A 24,180-nucleotide genomic window follows, 5' to 3' on the forward strand; every position below is an offset into this window, starting at 1 on the left:
CCCCATCCTCCTCACTCCAAACCCCATCTGGACCACAACCAACGCGTGCGTGCATGGAATGTGCCCCCCCCCCATAGCCCTCTGCCCTCCACAGGTGCCTGCTGCAGACCCAGCCCTGCCAGCAGCACTAAATCACTGCAAGCACCAAAGGCAGGCGCTGATTTATGGGCGCCTTGAAGCCAGGGAAGCCGAGTGGAAAACGAGCCTGTTTTCTGGATGAGGAATTAAAGAGCTGTGGGGTTCGGTCCCTGTTTGGGGGGGGGCAATTCCCTGCTTGGATTCCAAAGGAAAGGAGAAGGGACAGCAACAGGCTGGGGGAAAGAGTCTGTCCCCCCCCTTTGCATCCAGAGTGATGGGAACCAAGGAGAAACGGAGGTAAAGCAATGCAGAGACTGAACTGCCCTGCTCATCCTCCCCTTTCTCCTCACTCAGGGCCTCAGCACTGCTTGGGGGCTTCCTTCCATCCATTGCTCTGCAGCCCAATAGGTGTTAGTTAGTAGGGATATGAGTAAATAGAGACCCAGAGCCAATGGGGATGTCAAACCTGAAGGCTCCCGACATCCCGCTTGCTCCAGCACAACCCAAACCCCACATTTAAACCCCAAAGCAGCATTGGGAGCGATTCCAAGCGTTAAAACCAGCCCCAGGAGCTGGAAAGGAAGCAAAGCCCAGAAGGAACCTGGTGGCACCCCAAGAGCAGGAGCCTTTACAAGGGTTAACCCCCAAATGAGGACAACTGATGCTGCTTCCTTAACGCATCTCAGAGCTTGCTCCTTTGAGCTCTGCTCCTCGGCACTGTGGTTCTTTATCACTTCTGAGGCTGCTTTGTGCCAAATCTTTGTTTTCCCACCCCAAATCTGCCCCTCTGGGGAAACCAGTTTATTCCCTTCTCCATTTGATTCCTTTAGCTGGACCCATCGCATCCTTTGGTGATGAAGCTGAACCCCCCAGTCTCATGGACCGCTTTAGGGCAGTGAATCCTCTTCCCCTTGCTTCCATCAGGCTGTCCTACCCAACCGAAGGGCTATGAGGCAGCATCACAGCCCAAGAGATGAAGAAGGGGCTTCCTTCTGTTTGGCAATGCCACAACGAGTTGGGATTGCCCCTCTGGGTTTATTCCAGCAGGAGCAGGTAGCACATAAAGGAGAAGGAGCTGCAGATGTGCTCCATGCTTCTCCCTTCCAAAGGCTGGGGGTTGGAACTGGGTGATTCTGGGGTCCTTTCCAACCCCAATCATTCCATGGTATGAGGAAGAAAACCCGCATTTCCTCAGCATCCCTCCCCCTGCACCCCCATAAACCAGGCAGGATCAGCACCTTCCTCTTCCCCCTTCTCCCTAGGAGCAAGGGAACTGCTCCCTGTGTGCATGGCTCGATGCTGACCAGGCCAAGTGCTTGGCAGCTCAGTGGTTAACGTGTAGGAGCGAGCAATAACGGAGCGGCTCAGGCAGAACTGGGCTGAAGAGGGGCCCCCGTGCACCTCAAACCTCATGAGAAACGGCTTTTGTGCCGCCAGGCTGACGTTTCCCTATGGGGTCAACACCATGCAAAGCATCCTCACTGCATCCTTAATGAAGCTATTCACACCCCAGCCCCTTCCGACCCATGGGGTGCTGCCTCCAACCCCCCCATTAAACCCAGTGTCCTCCTCTTCTGCTTGCCCCTGCGTTCGGTTGGAAGGCAAACTCCCCTCCCCTTTGGCTCCCACCATAAAGCAGCTCTTTAGGTCTCCAGCCCCAGTTTAGCAGCTGCTAAAAGGCAACCAAGAGCTTCTAAAAGGCAACCAAGAGCTTCCTGATGCTTGTGCAGATGCTTGCAAACGGGAGCTCAGGCTCTTTGGATGCTCCCATGGCCACTGTGAGCCAAGGAGCCCACTCTGTGACTGGGGCTCTGCTAGAAGCTGGACCCCATTGACTTCAATCTGCTGTCCCTCTGCCCAAAGGCCTTAAAGCTCTGTATGGGGCTGGAAAACGCCCTCTGATGTTGGCCAGACACCAAGAGGCTCAAAGGGAAGGCTTGGAGGGAACGCTTGGCTGAACCAGCGCTGAGGATTAATGTGTCTGAAGGGCTGGGAAGCAGGGCAAGGCCAAGTTCCAGGCCTCACCCTCTCTTAGAGGTACAAAGCCCACTCCCAAACCCAACAAAGCTGTGCTGTATGTCCATAGAAGGAGGCTGCTGCTGTTTCTGGTGTCATCCCACCTCTTTGATGGCTCTTCTCTGTAAGACCAAGCTCCTGCTCCAGGGATGCTCCTCTGAGGATGCTGTTGTGTAACCAGGGCACAGAATCTCGTTTCTCCCCCCTTGAACCCTGTTCCCAAAGGATTTGCCAAGGTTTAAACCCCTCCTGGCAGAGATTCTCTGCCCACTTGAAGGGCATTGGAGATGCTCTAAGGGTTCCCCTTGAGGAGCCTTCTCCTCTCCACGCTGACCCAGCCTGGCTCCGGAGCAGGGATGCTCCATTACCTTAGGGCATCTCCATGGCCTCCTCTGGACTTGCCCCAACAGCTCCACGTCCTTCTTACACTGGTGACCCCCAAGGTCTCCCTGCCCAGAAGCACTCCCCAGCTCACCCCACTCATCAGGGGACCATCCATTGCTCCTGGTCTCTTCCTCCCCACTGGTTACAGCCCAGAAACCAGCCCTTAGAGCTGGGCTCTGCTCTCTGCATAGGAAGCTGGGTTCTGCTGTTGCTAGGGCAGGCAGCGCTCTCCCATCATGTTTCTGCCCTCTCTGCTGCAGGAGGACTCCCTCTGCTGTTGTAAACCAGGAGAGCCGGGCTCCAACCCCTCAGCATCCCCCTAACCTGGGAGCAGCACAGGTTGCTCCAAGCAGCTCAAGCCAACCTTTACAAGCCAAGCAACCAGCCCTGTATCCAGCCTCCATCACCAGTGGGATAAAGCCAGGCCTGGGTTGGATGTCACAGAGGAGGTTTTTGCTCTTTTATTGGGATGCAGGAGAACATTGGGACGAATGAGCAAAGTGATGGAGAAGCCAGGCTGCAGAGAAAGAGAAGGGCTGGTTTCAGCTTTTGGTTCCTATTCAAAGCCACCTGCAGGCCGCAGCCTCACCCCAGTTCTGTAATCCATTGACTTATGAAGCTTTTAGAGGCAACCCAGCAGGCAAAGCCCAGCGTTAGCAGCACCCTTGTACTGGGAATGCGCTGATAATCCCAGTTAGGGTCCAGTTGGTTGCTGGAGCCAAGCCCAGCGGGCCCACAGCTGAGAATCCCACCTTGCAGAGCTGCACCTTGCTTATCAGAGGGGCTCACCCAACCCAAGCCAGCAGCAGCACCAGAGTCCAGAGCACACAAAGGCTTCCCATTCACTCCTCAAGATGAATTCTGATTCCAAGGCTTCCCTATGGAAAGAGCACAAATCAAAGCATCAGGTCGGCTCCATGGGGGTGCAGCCCCCCAGATCACACCCCATGAGCATGGGAGGTGATTTCTGTGTGCTTAGTAACATGTTATTTGCTTTAATGCTTTCCCATGTTAGGTTACATGTCAAGCTCTTCCCCATGAGGGTGGTGGGACACTGGGATGGGTTCAATGGAAAAGGTTTGGATGCTCCATCCCTCACAGTGTTCAAGGCCAGGTTGGAGCGAGCTGCTCTAATGGAAGGGGTCCCTGCCCACAGCAGAGGGCTTGGAGCTGGATGAGCTTTAAGGTCCCTTCCACCCCAACCCATTCCAGGCCTCTATGGGTTCTACTGCCCCTCTTTAACCCAGCAGCTCCCAAGCACCAGGTTCTGATTGCTCTGCACCCAGTGCAGCACCCACCTCACGTGGAGACCTTCACCCTGTCCGCACACAGCAGGAAGGCACCCACGTGCTCTATGGGTTCTACTGCCCCTCTTTAACCCAGCAGCTCCCAAGCACCAGGTTCTGATTGCTCTGCACCCAGTGCAGCACCCACCTCACGTGGAGACCTTCACCCTGTCCGCACAGAGCAGGAAGGCACCCACGTGCTCTATGGGTTCTACTGCCCCTCTTTAACCCAGCAGCTCCCAAGCACCAGGTTCTGATTGCTCCAGTGCAGCACCCACCTCACATGGAGACCTTCACCCTGTCTGCACAGAGCAGGAAGGCACCCACGTGCTCTATGGGTTCTACTGCCCCTCTTTAACCCAGCAGCTCCCAAGCACCAGGCTCTGATTGCTCTGGATCCAGCACCCACCTCACGTGGAGACCTTCACCCTGTCCGCACAGAGCAGGAAGGCACCCACGTGCTCTATGGGTTCTACTGCCCCTCTTTAGCCCAGCAGCTCCCAAGCACCAGGCTCTGATTGCTCTGGACCCAGCACCCACCTCACGTGGAGACCTTCACCCTGTCCGCACAGAGCAGGAAGGCATCCACGTGCTCTATGGGTTCTACTGCCCCTCTTTAACCCAGCAGCTCCCAAGCACCAGGCTCTGATTGCTCTGCACCCAGTGCAGCACCCACCTCACGTGGAGACCTTCACCCTGTCCGCACAGAGCAGGAAGGCACCCACGTGCTCTATGGGTTCTACTGCCCCTCTTTAACCCAGCAGCTCCCAAGCACCAGGCTCTGATTGCTCTGCACCCAGTGCAGCACCCACCTCACGTGGAGACCTTCACCCTGTCCGCACAGAGCAGGAAGGCACCCACGTGCTCTATGGGTTCTACTGCCCCTCTTTAACCCAGCAGCTCCCAAGCACCAGGTTCTGATTGCTCTGCACCCAGTGCAGCACCCACCTCACGTGGAGACCTTCACCCTGTCCGCACAGAGCAGGAAGGCACCCACGTGCTCTATGGGTTCTACTGCCCTTGTTTAACCCAGCAGCTCCCAAGCACCAGGCTCTGATTGCTCTGCACCCAGTGCAGCACCCACCTCACGTGGAGACCTTCACCCTGTCCGCACAGAGCAGGAAGGCACCCACGTGCTCTATGGGTTCTGCTGCCCCTCTTTAACCCAGCAGCTCCCAAGCACCAGGCTCTGATTGCTCCGGGTGCAGCACCCACCTCACGTGGAGACCTTCACCCTGTCCGCACAGAGCAGGAAGGCATCCACTTGCTCGCTGCACTTGACCACGGCGGCCGGGTTCTCCCGCAGGCACTGCTCGAAGGCAGCGAAGGGCTCCTCGCAGCGCTGCCGGATCCGCCGCACGATGGGGCTGCGGGGCAACAGCGAGGCGCTGAGCTCGGCGGAGCTGCGGCTCCGCGGCCCCGCAGCCCCGGCCCCGGCCCCGCACTCACTGCGCGGCGGCGCAGCGGGACATGCTCATGCGGAGCTGGTGGCAGTCCCGCTGCCAGGAGGCCGGGCTCTTGGCCACGCACTGCCCGTACTGCTCCATCTGCGGCCGGCAGTAGCGAGCCGTCACCTCCAGGGCTGCTTCCCTGCGGGGACACGGAGCCGTTACGGTGGGGACAGGGGGAGAGGGAACAGAGCCGGACTCAGGTCCAGACTAGGTTCCGACTCTAGTCCAGGTCCCGATCCCAGTCCCGATCCCGGTCCCGATCCCGGTCCCGATCCCTATCCCGGTCCCTATCCCGATCCCAGTCCCGGTCCCGATCCCTATGCCGGTCCCGGTTTCGATCCCGGTCCCGATCCCGACCCCGGTCCCAATCCCAGTCCCGATCCCGGTTCCCGGTCCCGATCCCGGCCCCGTCCCGGTCCCGGTTCCCGATCCCTATCCCGATCCCGACCCCGGTTCCCGATCCCTATCCCGATCCCGGCCCCGTCCCAGTCCCGATCCCGATCCCGATCCCGACCCCGATCCTGGTCCCGGTCCCGATCCCGGTCCCGGTTCCCGATCCCGGTCCCGGCCCCGTCCCAGTCCCAATCCCGACCCCGTTCCCGATCCCAGTCCCGATCCCGGTCCCGGTTCCCGATCCCGGCCCCGTCCCAGTCCCGATCCCGGTCCCGGTTCCCGATCCCAGTCCCGATCCCGATCCCGGTCCCAGTCCCGGTTTCGATCCCGTTCCCAGTCCCAGTCCCTATCCCGATCCCGGCCCCGTCCCAGTCCCGGTCCCGATCCCAGTCCCGATCCCGCTCCCAGTCCCGATCCCGATCCCGATCTCTGCTCCCCCCACCACTCACATCCCTCCGCCGCTCCAGCCGGCACCTCCACAGTGCGCACGCGCGGTGGAACCGGAAGCGGAACCGGAAGCAGCGGGCCCCTGCTCTGTGTCGGAAGATGGCGGCGGCCGGCGCTGCTGCGGGCCCCGGGGACGAGCTGGTCTCGTCGGTAACGCTGTACCGGCGGCGGCCGCGGCTGCTGCACGGCACCGTGCTGCCCTTCGTGGCCGGCCTCTACCCGGCTTGGCTCTGGCTGTGGGGGCCGCGCGTGTGGGCCGCGTGGGGCGGCGAGGCGGCGGGGGAGGAGGGTGATGGAGGCCCGAGGCCCCCCGAGGCCGCGGTGCTGGCGCTGGCCGCCATCGGCGTGCTCCATGTGCTGACGGCGCTGTCGGGGCTGTGGTCGGTGCACGCTCACTGCGCCCTCACCTGCGTGCGGGTGAGTGAGCCCGGGGGAGCCCTTCGAGCAGGGCTGGGCGCTGCTGTGGCTGGGTCTTGCCGTAGGTGCCCCAAGGGAAGCGGTGGGTATGACCGGGTGTGGGAGCGTTGGGATGGCGTTGATTCCAGCAGCGGGGCAGTGGCACAAGAGGGATGTGGAGCTGTTGGAGTGAGGCCATGGAGGTGCTGCGAGGGCTGGAGCAGCTCTGCTTGAAGCCAGGCTGAGAGAGCTGGGCTGGGGCAGCCTGGAGAGGAGAAGGCTCCTGAAGGGGAGACCTGAGAGCAGCTCCAGTGCCTAAAGGGGCTGCAGGAAACCTGGAGAGGGGCTTGGGATGAGGGGAGCGGCTTGAACCTGCCCGAGGGGAGATGGAGATGAGCTCTTCCCTGTGAGGGCGGTGGGACACTGGGATGGGTTGAATGGAGAAGGTTTGGATGAACCACCCCTGTTCAAGGCCAGGTTGGACACAGGGGCTTGGAGCAAGCTGCTCCAGTGGAAGGGGTCCCTGCTCATGGCAGCAGCTTGGAACTGGATGGGCTTTAAGGTCCTTTCCCACCCAAACCATTCTGGGATTCTCCTGGTGTCTGGAAGTGAGGATTCCTCCCAGCCCATTGAATTCCAGGCTCTGGGATGTGCTTTCTGAAGTGTCTCCTGCTTGTGTTGCAGGAGCCTTGTCCGAAGAAAGCCACGTTGGCCAAAGTGGTGCCAACCCCAAACAACGGCTCGGTGGAACTGGTGCCGCTGCACAGAGACCAGGTGAGGATGGGCTGAGCGCAGGAGCTGCTGCATGGGGCTGTCAGCTGCAGCTTTAGGAGCTTCTGACTGAAGTGCTGAGAGGTGAATCAGCTGAGAGGTGTGAAGGGATCCCCAGTGTTCCCTGGTGCATGAGCCATAAGCAGTCATGCAATCAGGAGATGCTTTAGGGACTGGGGGGAGTCTTTCCTTCATCAGGTTCTCTGTGGAGTGAAGCCTTTGGTGTTTGTTCACTTGGGTTTTTCGCTGTCTCTGCAGGGGGAGGATGGGCAGGAGGCTCTTTCCTTTGAATTCCAAAAAATCAAATACTCCTATGAGCTGGATGGCAAGAAGCAGTTCCTCCCGGTCGCTTTCCCTGTGGAACATCCCCTCTGTTACTACCAGAACGCCCGAGGCTACCAGGAAGACAAGGATATCCGAGCAGCTGAGAAGAAATACGGGACAAACAAGTAAGTTTTCCAAGCACAGAGCTTGCCTTGCCAGGGTATCCCAGTCAGGACCAACAGCCCTGAACCACGGTGCTGTACCTGGGGTTTTAGTTTCACTTCCTCCCAGCACTTCCAGTGCCTTTAAGGACATCAGCCCAAAGGGGTTCCTCGAGGGTGGGATTGAGATGGAGATAACTGCATCTCCCCGCATCAAAGTCATTGAAAAGAGGGAGATTCTGACTGATGGGGCCGTGTGCTGAGGAGGTGGAATGCTGAGGTTCATAAAGATTCTATTCTTCCCCAGGGCTGAGATGGTGGTGCCAGAATTCTTGGAACTCTTTAAAGAAAGGGCTACAGCTCCCTTCTTCGTTTTCCAGGTAACAAACCAGCTTGTCCCCGCTAGGAAATGGGAGAAGCCCTTACAATTCCTGCCTTGAGAGCCATAAACCAGCTGGCAGCTTGCTAAACCCAGGAGAAGATGCTATTCTTGTGCTGTAACATTGATTTGCCTTCAGAAAGTGCCTCCCCCTAATGACTTCCTGTGGTCCTTGGGTTTTGTGGCTTGCTACAATTAAATATGGTTCAAGTTAGCTCCAGAAAGAATTCCTGGAACTGGGAGGCTTTTGGTTTTGGAGTGGGATCAGACCAACTTGAGCACTGTGTCCTTCTGCAGGTGTTCTGTGTGGGCTTGTGGTGCCTGGATGAGTACTGGTATTACAGCGTCTTCACCCTCTCCATGTTGGTTGCATTTGAAGCTTCTCTGGTCCAGCAGCAGATGAGGAACATGTCTGAGATCCGGAAGATGGGCAACAAGCCGTACATGATCCAGGTGATGGAAAGCACAGAGGATGGGCATGGAATTCTTGCTGTCTTGGAGCTGATTTGTTGTTCCTTTTCCCCCCTCCTTTTTCCTCTCATCCCTTTCTGAAGGGTGCAGAGCTCCTGAAGGTGCCTTTTTGCCCCTGCAGGTGTACAGGAACCGTAAGTGGCGCCCCATTTCCAGTGATGAGATCATCCCAGGGGATATTGTCTCCATTGGTAAGGATGTGCATGATGGTTGCAGTCAAAAGCTGCTTTAAAATCGGGTTCTTTCCAGCGGGTTGCAGTGCGCAGCCTCAGAGTCCCATAATCCCAGACTGATCCAGGCTGGAAAGGGCCTTAAAGCTCCTCCACTTCCACCCCCCTGCCATGGGCAGGGACACTTCCCACTGGAGAAGGTTGCTCCAAGCCCTTCAGGAACTGGAATCTGCTCTAAGGTCTCCTGGAGCCTTCTCTTCTCCAGGCTGAACCCAGCCTGTCTGCAGAGCAGAGCTGCTCCAGCCCTCAGAGCATCTTCATGGCGCTCCTCCTCCTGTGACACAAGCTCTTCCTAGAATGGGAAGAGGAATGGAAAGCTCTGTCTTAACCTGCTCTCCCTTTGAAGGCTGCATTACCCTGGGATGTGATCCCAAGCTTTGAAGCCTGACTGACAGGGAGAAGTGGGTGATGTGCTTTCAACATTCCTGGTCTTGCTAGAGGCCTAATCCTGTTCCAGCCCTTTTGGTTGTCCTCACTGCAGCGTGGGTGCATGATGTGGGAGCTGTAGGGATCTCAGCTGAACTGAAGCAGAGCCAGAGAACCCGAGGCACTTCTTGTGCCTTGGAGCTGCTTCTCAGTACTGATGTGCTCATTCCAGGGCGATCTCCTCATGAGAACCTGGTGCCCTGTGATGTGCTGCTGCTGCGTGGAAGGTGCATTGTGGATGAAGCTATGCTGACAGGAGAATCCGTGCCCCAGATGAAGGTCTGTGAGACGTCCCCCTGTGCTCCTCGCTTGGTGCAGCCTGGGAAAGGGGAAAACAGTCCAGCCACTGCAAAACTTGGCAGTGGGGTTCGTGTCCGTGTGTGCCTGCTGTGGTTGGTATCTGCTCCCTGGCAGTGCTGGATGCTGTGTGGTAAATGAGAAACACAAGTGTCTGTTTTGTCTGGCACTGGCTCCAGCCTTTGGGGCTGAACTCCTGGAGCATGGCATCACCTTCCCACACATTCCCTAGGCTGGATTCCTTCGGCTGGGTAGAGGTGGGAGGAGGAACAAGTGTGAAGCACTGCAAACCCCTACCTCTTCCTTCTTTCTGTGCCAGTGAAGATGAAGTCATGCTTGCAGAGCCTCCCTCGCTGAATTCAGGGTACCAGGGGCAAAGTCATCCCCCAAAACCAGCATTTCCACCAGGCTCTAAACCCAGCATCAGGAGCTGAATGGTTAAGGTCTAGATTCACTTCAGGCCACCTTTGGTTGAAGCAAAGCTTATCTTACATGGGATAAGAACAGAAAAGAGTATTTGTAAGTGTAATGCTGTGATTCTGAGCCTGAACTTTGCCCTGCAGGAGCCCGTGGAGGATCTCAGCCCCGAGCACATCTTGGACATGCAGACGGATGCTCGACTGCACATCATATTTGGGGGAACCAAAGTGGTGCAGCACATCCCACCCCAGAAAGCCAGCACGGGACTGAAACGTAGGTACCTGCACGCATTCCCTCTGCCAGGGTCTCCCAGGTGTATGGTAAATGGCTTCATACAACAACTGGGTACAACAAGGCCAGAAACCATCGTGTGCTGGGCTGCAACCATAGGAGATGAGCAGCAGGTCGTGGAGGTGATCCTGCCCCTCTGCTCTGCTCCCTTGAGACCCCACTTGGATGCTGCATCCAGTTCTGGTGTCCTCAACATAAGAAGGACATGGAGCTGTTGGAGCAAGGCCACAAGGATGAGCAGGGGCTGGAGCAGGTCCCATATGGAGCCAGGCTGAGAACACTGGGGCTGGAGAAGAGAAGCTGTGTGAAGAGCTCAGAACAGCTTCCAGTGTCTGAAGGGGGCTACAAGGATGCTGGAGAGGGCTCTTCATCAGGGACTGCAGTGATGGGACATGGGGGAACGGGTTCAGGCTGAAACAGGGGAAGTTCAGGTTGGAGATGAGGCAGAAGCTCTTCCCTGTGAGGGTGCTGAGGCGCTGGCACAGGGTGCCCAGAGAAGCTGTGGCTGCCCCATCCCTGGCAGTGTTCAAGGCCAGGTTGGACACAGGGGCTTGGAGCAAGCTGCTCCAGTGGAAGTTGTCCCTGTCCATAGCAGAGGGTTGGAACTGGATGATCTTAAGGTCCTTTCCAACCCAAATCATTCCACATTGGAGGGTATCATTGAGTCAGTTGCCTTGACCTTGGCACTCAGGATTCACTTTTGATTCTTAGACTGCTGTGATCCATTCAGCTGTGTCTGTTGTGAGAGGAGGGTGCAGCTTCATGTGCCTTCTGCCTGCAGTAAGCCTGTCCAAGCTTCCCTCTGAGCTGACTCTCTTCATTCCTGTTGCAGCTGTGGATAACGGGTGTGTGGCATATGCCCTGAGGACCGGCTTCAACACATCTCAGGTAAGGTGTGGACGTGCCTCCTCACCCTGTCTTTGCCCATGATGCTGGTGCTGTCATTCAGTGCTTCTCTAAGGAAGTCCTGAGGTAGTACAGCAGTGGGGAAAACAGAGCTCTGGGCATTGAAATGGCTTGTTTGTGTGGAAGAGGAAGGAATAAGGCTGGTCTCTTCTCTGTGTGTTAAATAAGTAGTCTGGTGTTTGATGCAGAAGTTGGGCTTCAGGTTGCACTAGGTGCATGCTACAGCTCCTGTTTCTGTGAGGGGAGTGTTGGCCAAGGCCCATTTGAGTGTGTCTGTAGAGATGGGAAGCCTTTTCAATTGAAAACCAAAGGCTGCTTCAAAGAAATCATCAACTTCAAATGACTTAGCAAGGAGTTTGGGGCTTTGGACCAGATCGGTGATGGGTGACCTGGCTGCTGCTTGTTGAGAGGGTCACAGGAACGGGCATCATGTTCAGGCTCTGGCACCAAAACACCAGAGTGTGATTCCAAACTGGGGTTTCATGCATCTTTTTAAGCAAGTACTGCATGCTGCAGAGGTGGCTTCTTGCACTGAAGGCTGTTCTTCTCAGGGGAAATTGCTCCGTACAATCCTCTTTGGGGTGAAGAGAGTGACAGCCAATAACTTAGAGACCTTCATTTTCATCCTGTTCCTGCTGGTCTTTGCCATTGCTGCTGCAGCATACGTCTGGATTGAAGGTGAGCTTTCTTCTTGCCTCTTCCAGGTCTCTCCCCAGGACTTGTACCAAAGCTTGTGGGATACAATACAATAGCTGGGTTGGGCAGTGTAGGGGCCCACACTGCATTCTGGATGCTTTTCTTGCCCTCCCACAGCCCTTCCTAGGTAGGTGAGCTTCTTTGTGCTACTCACCTTAGTTCTGTGGGGCGCACAGGCTGAGGATGAGCAGGAATGCAGCTCTCCCATCTCATTCCATAGGCACCAAGGATCCCAGCAGGAACCGTTACAAGCTCTTCCTGGAGTGTACCTTAATCCTGACCTCAGTGGTGCCTCCTGAGCTTCCCATTGAGCTCTCTCTGGCTGTCAACACCTCCCTCATTGCCTTGGCCAAGCTCTGTAAGTACCAAGCTGAAGCACAGGAGCAAAACTAGGGTTGTCTCATGTCTGGAACTGGGGGAGTGTTGGTGTGAAGCTGCTGGAGAGGCCTCTGTTTCTGCTCAGTGCCAGTGGGGGGGTTGGAGCTGGTGGATGTGAGGAGGTTTAAACCCCTCACGTTGTGAAGGGGGGTTTAAATCAAGTGTAGGAGAGAGCTGCTTGCTCCACAGTGCTGCAGTTCTGCACTGAGCAGGTTCCTCTCTATGGACTAGGGACTGGTGGAATGCATCACTGCTAGCACTTGGGGTCTGGTCTGGTGTCAAGTGCCACGGAGTGGGGAGTCTGAGGTCCATTAAGCCTGTCAGAGCACCGTGATGCTCTGGCTTTGCTGGCTTCATTAAAGCCACCAAGCATCCTGCCCTGGCTTTGCTGTCCCACAGCATTCCCTCTCCTCTCTCCTAGACGTGTACTGCACCGAGCCCTTCCGCATCCCCTTCGCAGGCAAAGTCCAAGTTTGCTGCTTTGACAAGACTGGCACCCTGACCAGTGATCACCTCGTAGTGAGGGGGGTGGCTGGGCTCAGGTAGGTCCTGGTAGGGGTTGTTGTATGCTTTGCTGTCCTCTGGGCTTTGGGAGCTCCTCGAAGCGTAATCCCAGTGAGGAAGAGAAGATGATCAGGGATTCAGAGAGGGGAGGAACTGGGTTGAACTGGCAGGAGAGGGGTTGTTGGTCTCTGGGCTCAGACCTTTTAATGGTGGGGTTTTTATCCCATGAGATATTCACTGTTCTCCTTAGGGTAGCATCCTGCCTTCTCATTCCACAATGAGTGCACTTGAAGGCTGGATGCTGCAGCAGTGAGACATCCAAATCCTTTGATTCTGCAGCTGCTTCAGTGTGTTTGTGCCTCTGCTTCAAGGGTTCTGCTTGAATGGAGTTGGCTTTGGAGGACTGGCTTGGGCACTGCTGCAGTGGAGTCAGTGCCAGCTTTCCTGCGGCTTTCATCTCCCTCTGAGAAGCTCCACTCTGTTAGAGCAGGAATCTGGGGCTGGGAACGGTTCCAGGGTTTGTGAATGGCTCTGTTAACCCCATGGTAACCTCTGTGCTGCAGGGATGGCAAAGAAGTGACCCCCGTATCTGACATCCCTGTAGAGACCCACCGAGCCATCGCCACGTGTCACTCACTGGTGCAGCTGGATGATGGGACACTGGTGGGTGATCCATTGGAGAAGGCCATGCTGATGGCTGTGGACTGGACCCTGACCAAAGGTAAAACCTGCTGCCAGCTCCTTGTGCACATACCCAAGCCCTGGTTTTCCATAGGCTCTGGGCTGTGGGAGGGAGATGCTGATGGTAACACTGGTTTTGTCAGTCCTGAGCATGACATTAACTGGTCTGGAGGTTTCCAGTATCTCATGCCAGCTCTCTGGAGCAAGGAGTGAATCCATCTGCTGTGATCCCAGGAAATGGCTTGGGGAGGTGGAAATCCTTGTGCTGCACATCTGAGGGACACTGAATGGTAGAAGCCTGCTTTCAGGCCTGCAGACAATGCAGGATGAGGATGCCATCAAATCAGGGCACGAGTAGCAGGGCTTGCAGGAGTGAAACACAACAGTGTGGGCTCCAGCATGGCCCACAGAGGCCTTCTGCTCTGCTTTCATGTCTGTCCCACACACAGGTAGAAACCAGCAGCATTGTGCACACATCCAACTGCAACCATTGGGAGTTTTGCTTCTGGATGTTGACCTGTGGTGATGATAACAGGGACTGCAGGATGATGATAACAGGGACTGATGATGATAACAGGGACTGATGATGATAACAGGGACTGCAGGATGATGATAACAGGGACTGATGATAACAGGACAAGAGGTTTAGACTGATGTGTGTTAGAAATGCACCTCCAGCCTGCTCTATTCACAGCAATGCACACAGGTCTTCTGAGCCTTTATGTCCCTTCCTTGTCAGCACAAGCATTTCCAGCTCAGGGGGGGCTTGTAGCTGAAGAGAGGGTGCTTGTATGATGGGGGTGACTGAAGGGAGAGCCAAAGGGAGGGACGTTGCTTTCCATAGCGAGAAACCTTTCAGGATTTCCTGATCTCTTTGTTTCCAGATGAGAAAGTTTTCTCCAGGAGTATTAAAACTCAGGGACTGAAAATTCACCAGCGCTTTCATTTTGCCAGTGCCCTGAAGAGAATGTCTGTGCTGGCGTCCTACGAGAAGATCGGCTCCACTGAGCTCTGTTACATTGCAGCTGTGAAAGGGGCCCCTGAGACGCTGCACACGATGGTGAGAGCATCTCGAGGAGAGCAAGGAGCTGCTCTAGCAGCTTCCACTAAGGATGCCACAGAGGGACCTTCATTAGGAACTGAAGGGATAGGACCAAGGGGTGATGGGTTTAAACTGAAACAGGGATGTTCAGGGTGGAGATAAGGAAGTTCTGCCCTGGGAGGGTGCTGAGGCCCTGGAATGGGTTGAATGGAGAAGTGGTGGATGCTCCATCCCTGGCAACGTTCAAGACAAAGCCTTGGGTGCCATGGTTTAGTGTGAGGTGTCCCTGCCCATGGCAGGGGGTTGGAACTGGATGACTTTAAGCTCCTTTCCAACCCATTCCATGTGCTTGTCCCTTTACTCCAGAACCAGAATGCCAGGGATTTCATGCTCAGTGCCTGGAAACAGCCTCCACTGGGGGGGTTTCAGCCTAATCCCAGTGAGATCTAATAGCTCACTTCATGCATTCCTGGCCCTGAGAACAGACTGGGGGGGGTCTCCTTTTTGGTCCTTGCTGTGGCAGGACCCTTCTGAAGGTGCCTCTTTGCCCCTGGCTGCAGATTGAATGGGAAATGCTGCAATACGCTGCTGAATTGTGATTGCAACTGCATTAATGTGATGGCTTCCCCCCCTCTCCTCCCCAGTTGTCTCAGTGCCCAAGCAACTACCATGCTGTCCACACAGAAATCTCACATGAGGGGGCAAGAGTGCTGGCCCTTGGCTACAAGGAACTGGGGCACCTCACTCACCAGCAGGTATTTGAGCTTTGAAATGGAGCTCTTGCTAAAGGGAAGAGTTGGTGTGAGCAGGGATGGGGAAGGGGGTCTCTTTTGGGATGTGCTTGCCCACAGCTGCAGCGTTGGGTTTACAGTGTGGGTCCTTCTAGGATGATTGTGCTTCCAGCTTGGAATTCCTTTGTGGTGTTGATGGAGGGATGGATTCTCCCTCTCTGCTGTGCTTTGGGGAGACCCCCCCTGCAGTCACAACAGCACAAGGGGGATGTGGAGCTGTTGGGGTCCATGAAGATGCTCAAAGGTCCCTTCCAACCCAAACCATGCTGTGATTCCGTGATCTCAGAGCACTCCCTTTGATTGCAGGGAAGCACCCACTGGAAAGCAGGAATGCAGCAGGAAACACTCAGCTCCCTGCTTTGCTTTGGCAGGTACGAGAGATGAAGCGTGAAGCTCTGGAATGTGATCTGAGGTTTGTGGGATTCATCGTGGTGTCCTGTCCTCTCAAAGCTGACTCCAAGTCCGTCATCAGGGAGATCCAGAATGCATCCCACCACGTAAGTGCTGGCAGCATTCCAGCCTTACCCCATAGCCACGGGGATGGGGGATTTCAGTATGGAAGCATTTGGGGAACAAGGCAAAGGCTTCTTCCTGGCCTTTCTGCAGGCTGCTGCCCAGAGCTGCCTCTCCTAGGGAATGGCACTGGGATCCAGAAGCATTTCCAATGGAAAGATGTGTCTTGAAGTGCCTTTTGCCTGCCCAGAGCTGCCTCTCCTAGGGAATGGCACTGGGATCCAGAAGCATTTCCAATGGAAGGGAGCTGTGTCTTGAAGTGCCTTTTGCCTGCCCAGAGCTGCCTCTCCTAGGGAATGGCACTGGGATCCAGAAGCATTTCCAATGGAAAGATGTGTCTTGAAGTGCCTTTTGCATGCCCAGAGCTGCCTCTCCTAGGGAATGGCACTGGGATCCAGAAGCATTTCCAATGGAAAGATGTGTCTTGAAGTGCCTTTTGCATGCCCAGAGCTGCCTCTCCTAGGGAATGGCACTGGGATCCAGAAGCATTTCCAATGGAAGGGAGCTGTGTCTCGAAGTGCCTTTTGCATGCCCAGAGCTGCCTCTCCTAGGGAATGGCACTGGGATCCAGAAGCATTTCCAATGGAAAGATGTGTCTTGAAGTGCCTTTTGCATGCCCAGAGCTGCCTCCCCTAGGGAATGTCACTGGGATCCAGAAGCATTTCCAATGGAAAGATGTGTCTTGAAGTGCCTTTTGCATGCCCAGAGCTGACTGGTGGCTCCTGGTGCTTTCCCCTCAGGTAGTGATGATAACAGGAGACAACCCCCTGACTGCCTGCCACGTGGCCAGGGAGCTGCACTTCCTGCAGAAGGAGCACACCCTCATCCTGCAGCCTCCTGGGAGCAAAGGTAATGGAGCCCCTGCAGCAAACTCTGCTTTCTTGGGGAGGACAAGAGCCTTGATGCTACAATGGGAGTCCCTCGCTTCCCAGAAGCCTGAATAACCCTCTGTCCTTTGCCCTGCTCTTCTCTGGCTTGGAGTGCTGAGCAGGCTGCATCCATCCCTCTGCCAGCTCCCAAACCAAGCCACTGGAGCACAAAGAACCAAAGGAAGAGGAGCTTAAAGCAGGGGCTAAGAGGCCATCCAGGGGAGCAGGAAGGGAAAGGGGAGCCCATGTTCCTTGATGGGGCTGCACACACCAGGGTCACAGGCAGGTACCTCAAGCACGCTCATGCCAAGCTTGCCCTTCTCTTTCCAGGCTCCAGCTGGCAATGGCAATCCATCGATGGGGGTGTCTTGCTCCCCATCTTCCCAATGGCTTTGCAGGAGCTGACCCAGCGCTACGACCTGTGTGTGACTGGGGAAGGTCTCTCTCATCTGCAGTCTGTGAACAGGCAGGAGCTGCTCAAGCTCATCCCTCACATCCAGGTGTTTGCCAGAGTGGTGCCAAAGCAGAAGGTGAGAGGTTTAGGGGGGTTCTTAGCCACGTAGATCATAGAATCATGGAATGGGGTGGGTTGGAAGGAGCTTAAAGCCCCTCCAGCTCCAGCCCCTTGCCATGGGCAGGGACACCTTCCACTGGAGCAGCTGGCTCCAAGCCTGGCCTTGAGCACAGGCACCACCTCTGCTGCTGCTCAAACCAGCAAGAGCCAGAGCTCAGCAGATGCCCTGTTGTTATCCTAAAGAGCTCTGAACCCATTGGCCAGCTGTAGCCTTGCATCCCTAAATCACACCCTGCACAGGAAGCCTTCAGAGCCCGGCTGAGGGTATCCCATTGCTGCAGAACACAAGCACTTGGCCAAGACTCAGAACCCAGCTCAGAGAGCAGTGCAGGTGCCAGCCCTCACTGTGCCTTCCTGTGTGCAGGAGTTCGTGATCACTGCTCTGAAGAGCCTGGGCTACGTCACGCTCATGTGTGGGGATGGCACCAACGACGTTGGAGCTCTGAAACACGCAGATGTGGGTGAGTGTGAGAGCAGGACTCGGGTGAGCCCCTTGGCAAGCACAGAACCTGTCTCTTGCTTCCTTTCCCTGGTGTTCTGAGGCTGGAATCGGCCTGACCACCAACAGCAGTCAGTGTTGGGCAGGATCTGTGCGCTGGTGGGGCACCAGCAGGAACTCACTGCACACACCTTGGCCTGGGAGATTCTTCCTATTCTTTCCTCCATACCCCTAAGCTTCCCTTCGAGTGTAACCTCTGGTGTCCTGCACCCTGCCCCCCTCAAGCCAGCTGGGATTCCCACTGTGTGCAAACGCTCTTCTCCCCCTGCAGCTCCTGTCTCTGTGCTCCTACAGGAGTGGCCCTGCTGGGAAACGCTCCCGAGAAGCTGCCGGAGCGGAGGAAGAGAGCCCGGGATGGAGCCGGGGATGGGAAAGCTGCTCTGCCACCCGTGGGCAGTGGGATGGTGAAACCCACCTCCCGTGGGGCCAAGCACAGAGTCATGTCCCAGAGAGAGGAGCAGCTGGCCATGCAGAGGGTTGGTAGTGATGTGCTTCAAAGCCCTTGAATGGATCCTTGCTCTTTGTTCCTGCTCTGATACGGTGCTAACTGTGGGAGTGGGAGGATGTACTGGGGAAAGAGCATCTTTCCTGTGCTTGCACCCATTGCTCTTTTATCAGTGCCACAAGCAGGAAGGCTTCAAGGCCTCCCCTTAGAGCAGGGCTGGAGCCAGGCTGTGGGAATGAGCCATGTGCCTTCATCCCTTTCTCTTCCCGGGCTGCAGGAGCGGATCAGTCAGGTCCTGAAGGATCTGGATGAGGAACGTGTGCCCGTCGTGAAGCTGGGCGACGCCAGCATCGCAGCCCCCTTCACCTCCAAGCTCTCTTCCATTCAATGCAGTAAGTGCCTGGTGGGACCTGAGCCTGGGTGTCCAATGTAAGCAGCAAAAGCCAGGAGGGGGTGAGGTGGGGAGAACCCCCCTTGGTCCCATGGAACCTGCAGGGGTTCCTCACCCAGCGAGGCCTTCAGAAAGGGAGAGGCCTGAAGGCAAGAGCCCCAGGCCCTGTTCCCAAACGCTGCTTCCTCTTGCTCCTCAGTCTGCCACGTGATCAAGCAAGGTCGTTGCACGCTCGTGACAACGCTCCAAATGTTCAAGATCCTTGCCCTGAACGCCCTGATCCTTGCTTACAGCCAGAGCGTCCTCTACCTGGAAGGGGTGAAGTTCAGTGACTTCCAGGCCACCCTGCAGGGTCTGCTGCTGGCCGGCTGCTTCCTCTTCATCTCCAGGTCGAAGGTGAGCGGAGGCCGTTGGGGCAGTGGCTGCTTGGTGGCAGTCACATCGAGGATGAGGGGGAGGTCTTGTACCCACGTAGGCACAACCCAGGGGTGCAGCACAGGCTGGGAGCAGATTCTATGGGTCTATAGAATCCCAGCTTGAAGGGACCTCAAAGCTCATCCAGTTCCAACCCCCTGCCGTGGGCAAGGACTGCTGCCACTGGAGCAGCCCCTGTGTGCAGCCTGGCCTTGAACGCTGCCAAGGATGGGGCAGGCACAGCTTCACCTCTCATAGGGATCACCCCAGCCCAAGGGCAGGACCTTGCCTTTGGCCTTGCTGAACTCCATGAGGTTTGCATGGGCCCAGCTCTCCAGCCTGTCCAGGTGCCTCTGGATGGATCCTGTGCTCTCAGCATTACCCAGAGCTGTTGGAAGGCTTTTGTCCCCCTGGATTCCAGAGGCCAGGGCTTGATGGAGGGAGCAGGCTTTGCTCAGGAGGAAGAAGGGGATGAGTAACACAGTTCAGTGGCTCAGATGAGCTTGTTCCTTGCACCAGCTGAGCCCTGGGGTGCCTCTTGCTGGTGTTTGCTGAGCATTCTGCTGGAAAACCACCTGGAAAGGATGGAAACCATCCAGCCCCCTTTGCTTTCCTCTCCCAGCCTTTGAAGACCCTGTCCAAGGAGCGCCCATTGCCGAACATCTTCAACCTCTACACGGTTCTGACAGTGCTGCTGCAGTTCCTGGTGCACTTCCTCAGCCTCGTGTACCTGTACCGGGGCGCCCAGGCCCGCAGTGATGCCAAGTACGTGCCTTGAGGGGTGTTCCCTCTGCTTCCTGCCAGGCAGGAGGGTGGGGAGAGGCCTTTGGCAGGGCAAGGATGTGCTGGAGCAAGTGGGAATCTGGTCCATGCTACAAGGCAATTCCAATGTCTGCTATGTGTGGAGAGGGAAATCACACCGATGAGGTGGGATACTGGGAAGCTTCTCTGGAAACCCACACAAAAACTGGGATAAGGAATGGTGGGAGTCTTGAGAGCAGCCCTGAGGGGGGTATTGGTCGGTCAGTAAGACTCCCCCCTATGCTGGGCTGCACACACAGCACGAGCAGCAGGTCCAAGGTGGGGATTCCCCCCCTGTATCCTAGTCCCTGACCCCCAGCTTCCTTCTCTTTCAGACAGGAGGAGTTTGTGGATCTGTACAAGGAGTTTGAGCCCAGCCTGGTGAACAGCACTGTCTACATCATGTCCATGGCGATGCAGATGGCCACCTTCGCTATCAACTACAAGGCAAGCCATGTTTAAGTTGTGTCTTGGCAGCACCACAGAAGTGACCTTGGCATGAAGGGGCAATAATCCAACCCGAATGGCAAACTCCCTTCTGTCAGTGCACAGCAGGGGGAAAAGCTCTCTTTTTGCTCCGAGGTGATCGAGTGAATCGTGCAGCATCCTCTGCTCTGCAGCAATCCAGCATCGCCTCTGCTCACGGGTTCTTGCTGTGTTCCAGGGCCATCCCTTCATGGAAAGCCTCCGGGAGAACAAGCCTTTACTGTGGAGCATCCTCCTTTCTGGGCTCGCCATCGTTGGTCTCCTCACGGGCTCTTCACCGGAATTCAATGAGCAGTTTGGCTTGGTCGAGATCCCCACGGAGGTGAGCAGGCGGCGTTCCCTGCTGGGAATGCCGGAGGGGGTTTCAGATGGGATCATAGAATAGTGAGGGTTGGAAAGGAGCTTAAGATCATCCAGTTCCAACCCCCTGCCATGGGCAGGGACACCTTGCTCTAAACCATATTACCCAAGGCCTCGTCCAACCTGGCCTTGAGCACTGCCAGGGATGGAGCATTCACAATCTCCTTGGGCACCCATTCCAGTGCCTCACCGCCCTCACAGGAAAGAATTCGCTCCTTATATCCAATCTAAACTTCCCCTGTTTCAGTTTTAACCCATTACCCCTTGTCCTACCACTACAGTCCCTAATGAAGAGTCCATCCCCAGCATCCCTATAGGCCCCCTTCAGGCACTGGAAGGCTGCTATGAGGTCTCCACGCAGCCTTCTCCAGGCTGAACAGTCCCAACCTTCTCAACCAGAATGGTTTGGCTTGGAAAGGGCCTTAATATCACCCAGTTCCACCCCCTGCCATGGGCAGGGACACCTTCCAGTAGAGCAGCTTGCTCCAAGCCCCATCCAACTTGGCCCTGAGCACTGCCAGGGATGGGGCAGCCACAGGTTCTCCATTTGACCCATCAGGAAAGGAGCTCAAGCTCTAGTGCTTCCGTAGTGCATTGGGAGCAGAGGGGAAGGAAGGGAGCAGGACTGACAGGTTGTGTCTGCTCTCCCAGTTCAAGGTGGTGATCACGGAGGTGCTGCTGGCCGACTTCTTCCTTGCTTTGGTAGTGGACCGAATCCTTCAGTTTCTGCTGGGGAGTGCAAAGCTCAAAGTGCCTTCCTGAGCTGGACACCCAGGGCCTTGCACCCACCGAGGGCAGCACCCAGGGGCCGTCTTCCATCACCCCGCATCCTTTTGGACCTTGACTCTGAGCCCGGTCAGAGACTGGCGTGGGGGAAACTTCCTGCCAAAGGCTGTGGAAAGCACTTTCTGTGCCCCAGGAGCTGGCTTCTTCCCTGGTTCCAGGCCCTTCTCGGGAGGTTTTTACTGCCCTGACGTTTGAGGAACCGTTTACAGCGTTTGGTAACTAAAATGAGAATTGATGTATTTTGAAGGGCGTTTGGGGCTTTGCTTTGTGAGGCAGAAACCTTTGGGGGGGTTGAGAGAGAACGGGATGAGGGGCAGGAATTCTCCCCCGTCACCACCCTCAGAGGAGGGGATGCTCAGAGGGAAGGGTGACAGCACATAGGAGAACAAGCAGTACACGAGCCTCACCAGCCCTGAGGTTCAGAGCCATCACAACCACGTTGTGGCAGGGGAGAAGAGAAATGAGTTTATTCTTTGGCAGCAGAGCGACTGCATCGCTTGAGCTTAGCCTGAGCTTTAATCAGTGAGGAAGAGGAGCTGAGCCCTGCAGGGGAGGTTTGGCTGCACTTTACACCCCCTCTGGGGCTAACACACGCTGGGGGGGAGCCTGGCAGCCGCCGTCTTTTCAACCACAAAGGCATAATTGTACTGAAAACACACCAAAAAACCACCCAAACTGGTCAGGAGCCAGGGCTGGGAGTGCAGAAATTCACCCTTTTCACATGCATTTTGTGATGTTTCACCAGCAGTGCAGCCACTCACCTCTGCCTCGATGTCAGCGAGTGATTTAACATTCAGGTCACTGAGGAGAGCCTAAAACAAGCCCCAAAGCCATGTTTCTGCTTGAGGGAGGAGGGGGGACTAAGAAGAGCAGCTTAAAGGAGGACTCACGTTGCTGCCAGAGCTGAGCCTGGTGTCAAATTTGGGGTGTAGGGTGAAAGGGACTCCGTCCATGGCTGGGAAGAGAAGGAAGAGGCTTTAGGGATGGTGGAGAAGCTGCTCAGGGGACACAGTTACCTCCTTGGGGCATAAAGTAGCTGTGGGTGACATGGATGTGTGGTGCAGTGAGTCCCTACAGGGAGGGGATGGGATGGGGCCTGGACAGGCAGGACCATGTGGACCTGATGGAGTCAGGGCAATCCCAAGCACAGAGGCTGGATGGAGCAGCCCTGAGGGGAATCATGGGATCAACCAGGTTGGGAAAGCCCTTAAAGCTCATCCAGTCCAACCATTCCCCAGCACTGCCAAGGCCACCACTCACCCATGGCTCTGAGGGCCTTAGGTTACAGTGGTTCATGGTGTATGACTCCAGCACTGCCCTGAGCACCCTAAGGGGAAGGAATTGGTCCTCATCTCCATCTAAACCTCCCAGGTGCAGCTTGAGGCCGTTTCCTCAGGGCACAACCCCTGCCCTGGCCCTGCTGCCTCCCTGGTGCTGAGCCAGGCCAGGATACTGGTGGCTTGCTGGGCACAACCTGCTCATGCTCAGCTCCATCACTCAGCACCCCCAGCTCCTTTTCCATGAGCAGTTTCCAACCACTCTTCTCCAAGCCTGGAATGGTCCCTGGGGTGTTTGTGGCTCAGGTGCAGGATGCGGCCCTTTGCCTTGTTGAACCTCATCCCATGGATCCAGATCCCTCTGGAGACCCTCAACACTCCCAACTTGGTGTCAACAAAGCAGCACTTTGTTACCTGAGAGGCCGTAGATGTTGGAGGTGTCGTAGAGAGCCTCGTGCTGAGAAGCAGCGCGTTTGATGCTGCAGGGAGCAGCGGGTGCCCTGGAGCAATGGGAAGAGGTGAGCAGCCAGAACCAGCCTTGGATGCAGGGAGCAGGAACTGGGAGTCACAGGAGTTATTCCTGGACTTGGCTGGGGAGTGTATGAGTGTACCCATAGTCAGGGGACTGGAGCGAGAGCTGCTTCAGGCCTGTGCTGATGCTCCGTGGCTTGGGGACAGGCTTCAGAACGGGCCCTTTCTTACACCAGATGGCGAAATTCCCCATTTCCCTGAAACGAAACCATCCCGGAGCCAAGCTGGGGCTTGGGACAAAGGGTTGGGAAAGGGCTGGTGGAGGCAGGGGGAGGGCCCGTACCCTGCTCTGGTGTAATACGGGAGGGTTTTGCTCTTGGAGCTCAGCTTGATGTCAACCACGGCCGTGTCGGTGGCGGCCACCGGCTGCAGCTTCACATACAGCCGCTTCTTCCGGGAGCCTCCGGGTCCTGCGGGGCAGGGGGGAGGGAGGACCGGGGGTCACCACCCCCTGCTCGGCCCGGTCTCCTCCCACTTTGGGGCAGCACTTACGAGGCTCCGGGAACTCGGGGACACGGGTGTAGCCAACGGGCTGCGGGCTCCGGTCGCTCAGCACTAGCACATCGGTCACCACGGGCCCGGGAGGTGCCTGGATGGGACCGGGCCGGGACCTCAGCACCACAACCACAGCACCGCCCCCCCCCACACCGGTCCCGGTTCCCCCCCACCCCGCACCTGGGCTCTGCCGCCGCTCACGCACAGGTACCCGCCGCTCTTGAGCCCGAAGCCTTTGCCCAGGTTGGCCGCCGCGCCCTCCACGGTAACACCGATCTGCGGACACACGGAGCCGTCAGCCCGCGGCAGAACCGGGCGGCGGGGCCGACATCGCCCCCGTTTCCCCCGGTGCCTACCACGGTCCAACCGGAGGGGACCGCTTCGGGCGCCGCCGCCCAGGCCACGCCGGTGAGCGGCGCCTCGTCCGCCGCCATAACTGCCGCTTCCACCGCGGAAGTGGCGGAGCTCCGCCCCCTCCCGTTACTGAGCAGCCATTGGACGAGCGCTGCGACAGGGAACGGCGATTGGCTGAAGTGCTCCGATTGACCAATAAGAGGCGAGAACCCCGCCCTCCAGCCCG

The 24,180-nt window shown here is 56.7% G+C and overlaps 3 protein-coding genes across 3 annotated transcripts; 1 reads left to right on the top strand and 2 right to left on the bottom strand.

Annotated features, from left to right (window-relative positions):
* Positions 1-3,319: 3,319 nt before the first annotated feature.
* On the bottom strand, positions 3,320-6,094 carry CHCHD5 (coiled-coil-helix-coiled-coil-helix domain containing 5). Its single transcript, XM_061356524.1, has 4 exons — positions 6,058-6,094; positions 5,214-5,354; positions 4,980-5,131; positions 3,320-3,356 (listed from the first exon to the last, which is right to left on the bottom strand). Coding segments are annotated over exons 1-3 (294 nt in total). The 5' UTR covers positions 6,060-6,094; the 3' UTR covers positions 3,320-3,356; position 4,980.
* Positions 6,095-6,117: 23 nt separating this feature from the next.
* Positions 6,118-21,543, top strand: ATP13A1 (ATPase 13A1). The gene is made up of 26 exons (XM_061356517.1): positions 6,118-6,472; positions 7,136-7,225; positions 7,481-7,671; positions 7,955-8,027; positions 8,324-8,479; positions 8,619-8,688; positions 9,326-9,432; positions 10,014-10,143; positions 10,994-11,049; positions 11,619-11,745; positions 11,984-12,121; positions 12,563-12,683; positions 13,209-13,366; positions 14,211-14,386; positions 15,013-15,123; positions 15,531-15,656; positions 16,413-16,521; positions 16,872-17,071; positions 17,480-17,576; positions 17,909-18,090; positions 18,337-18,451; positions 18,650-18,846; positions 19,487-19,629; positions 20,001-20,112; positions 20,330-20,473; positions 21,163-21,543. Exons 1-26 carry the CDS (start codon positions 6,155-6,157, stop codon positions 21,271-21,273), a joined length of 3,558 nt encoding a protein of 1,185 aa, XP_061212501.1. The 5' UTR covers positions 6,118-6,154; the 3' UTR covers positions 21,274-21,543.
* A 311-nt stretch (positions 21,544-21,854) lies between these two features.
* Positions 21,855-24,121, bottom strand: MVB12A (multivesicular body subunit 12A). The gene is made up of 9 exons (XM_061356523.1): positions 23,957-24,121; positions 23,781-23,876; positions 23,598-23,694; positions 23,389-23,515; positions 23,186-23,302; positions 22,989-23,074; positions 22,188-22,252; positions 22,059-22,109; positions 21,855-21,944 (listed from the first exon to the last, which is right to left on the bottom strand). Exons 1-9 carry the CDS (start codon positions 24,032-24,034, stop codon positions 21,882-21,884), a joined length of 780 nt encoding a protein of 259 aa, XP_061212507.1. The 5' UTR covers positions 24,035-24,121; the 3' UTR covers positions 21,855-21,881.
* Positions 24,122-24,180: the final 59 nt, after the last annotated feature.

Source organism: Neopsephotus bourkii, unplaced genomic scaffold (genome assembly GCF_033783945.1).
Source record: "Neopsephotus bourkii isolate Nb327-2 ecotype Australia unplaced genomic scaffold, CSIRO-AGI_Nbou_v1 NB_857, whole genome shotgun sequence".
Classification (NCBI taxonomy): Eukaryota; Metazoa; Chordata; class Aves; order Psittaciformes; family Psittacidae; genus Neopsephotus; species Neopsephotus bourkii.

What these genes read in the sequence shown, in the direction of transcription:
- ATP13A1 (XM_061356517.1), top strand. Translation starts at nt 6,155, where the DNA reads ATGGCGGCGGCCGGCGCTGCTGCGGGCCCCGGGGACGAGCTGGTCTCG. An exon ending in TGCCGCTGCACAGAGACCAG is followed by an intron (nt 7,226 to 7,480) that starts GTGAGGATGGGC and finishes CTGTCTCTGCAG; the next exon opens with GGGGAGGATGGGCAGGAGGC. An exon ending in CTGAGACGCTGCACACGATG is followed by an intron (nt 14,387 to 15,012) that starts GTGAGAGCATCT and finishes TCTCCTCCCCAG; the next exon opens with TTGTCTCAGTGCCCAAGCAA.
- MVB12A (XM_061356523.1), bottom strand. Translation starts at nt 24,034, where the DNA reads ATGGCGGCGGACGAGGCGCCGCTCACCGGCGTGGCCTGGGCGGCGGCG. An exon ending in CCCCGAGTTCCCGGAGCCTC is followed by an intron (nt 23,516 to 23,597) that starts GTAAGTGCTGCC and finishes CCTGCCCCGCAG; the next exon opens with GACCCGGAGGCTCCCGGAAG. An exon ending in CAACATCTACGGCCTCTCAG is followed by an intron (nt 22,253 to 22,988) that starts GTAACAAAGTGC and finishes TTCTCTTCCCAG; the next exon opens with CCATGGACGGAGTCCCTTTC.
- CHCHD5 (XM_061356524.1), bottom strand. An exon ending in TCCCGCTGCGCCGCCGCGCA is followed by an intron (nt 5,132 to 5,213) that starts GTGAGTGCGGGG and finishes GTTGCCCCGCAG; the next exon opens with CCCCATCGTGCGGCGGATCC.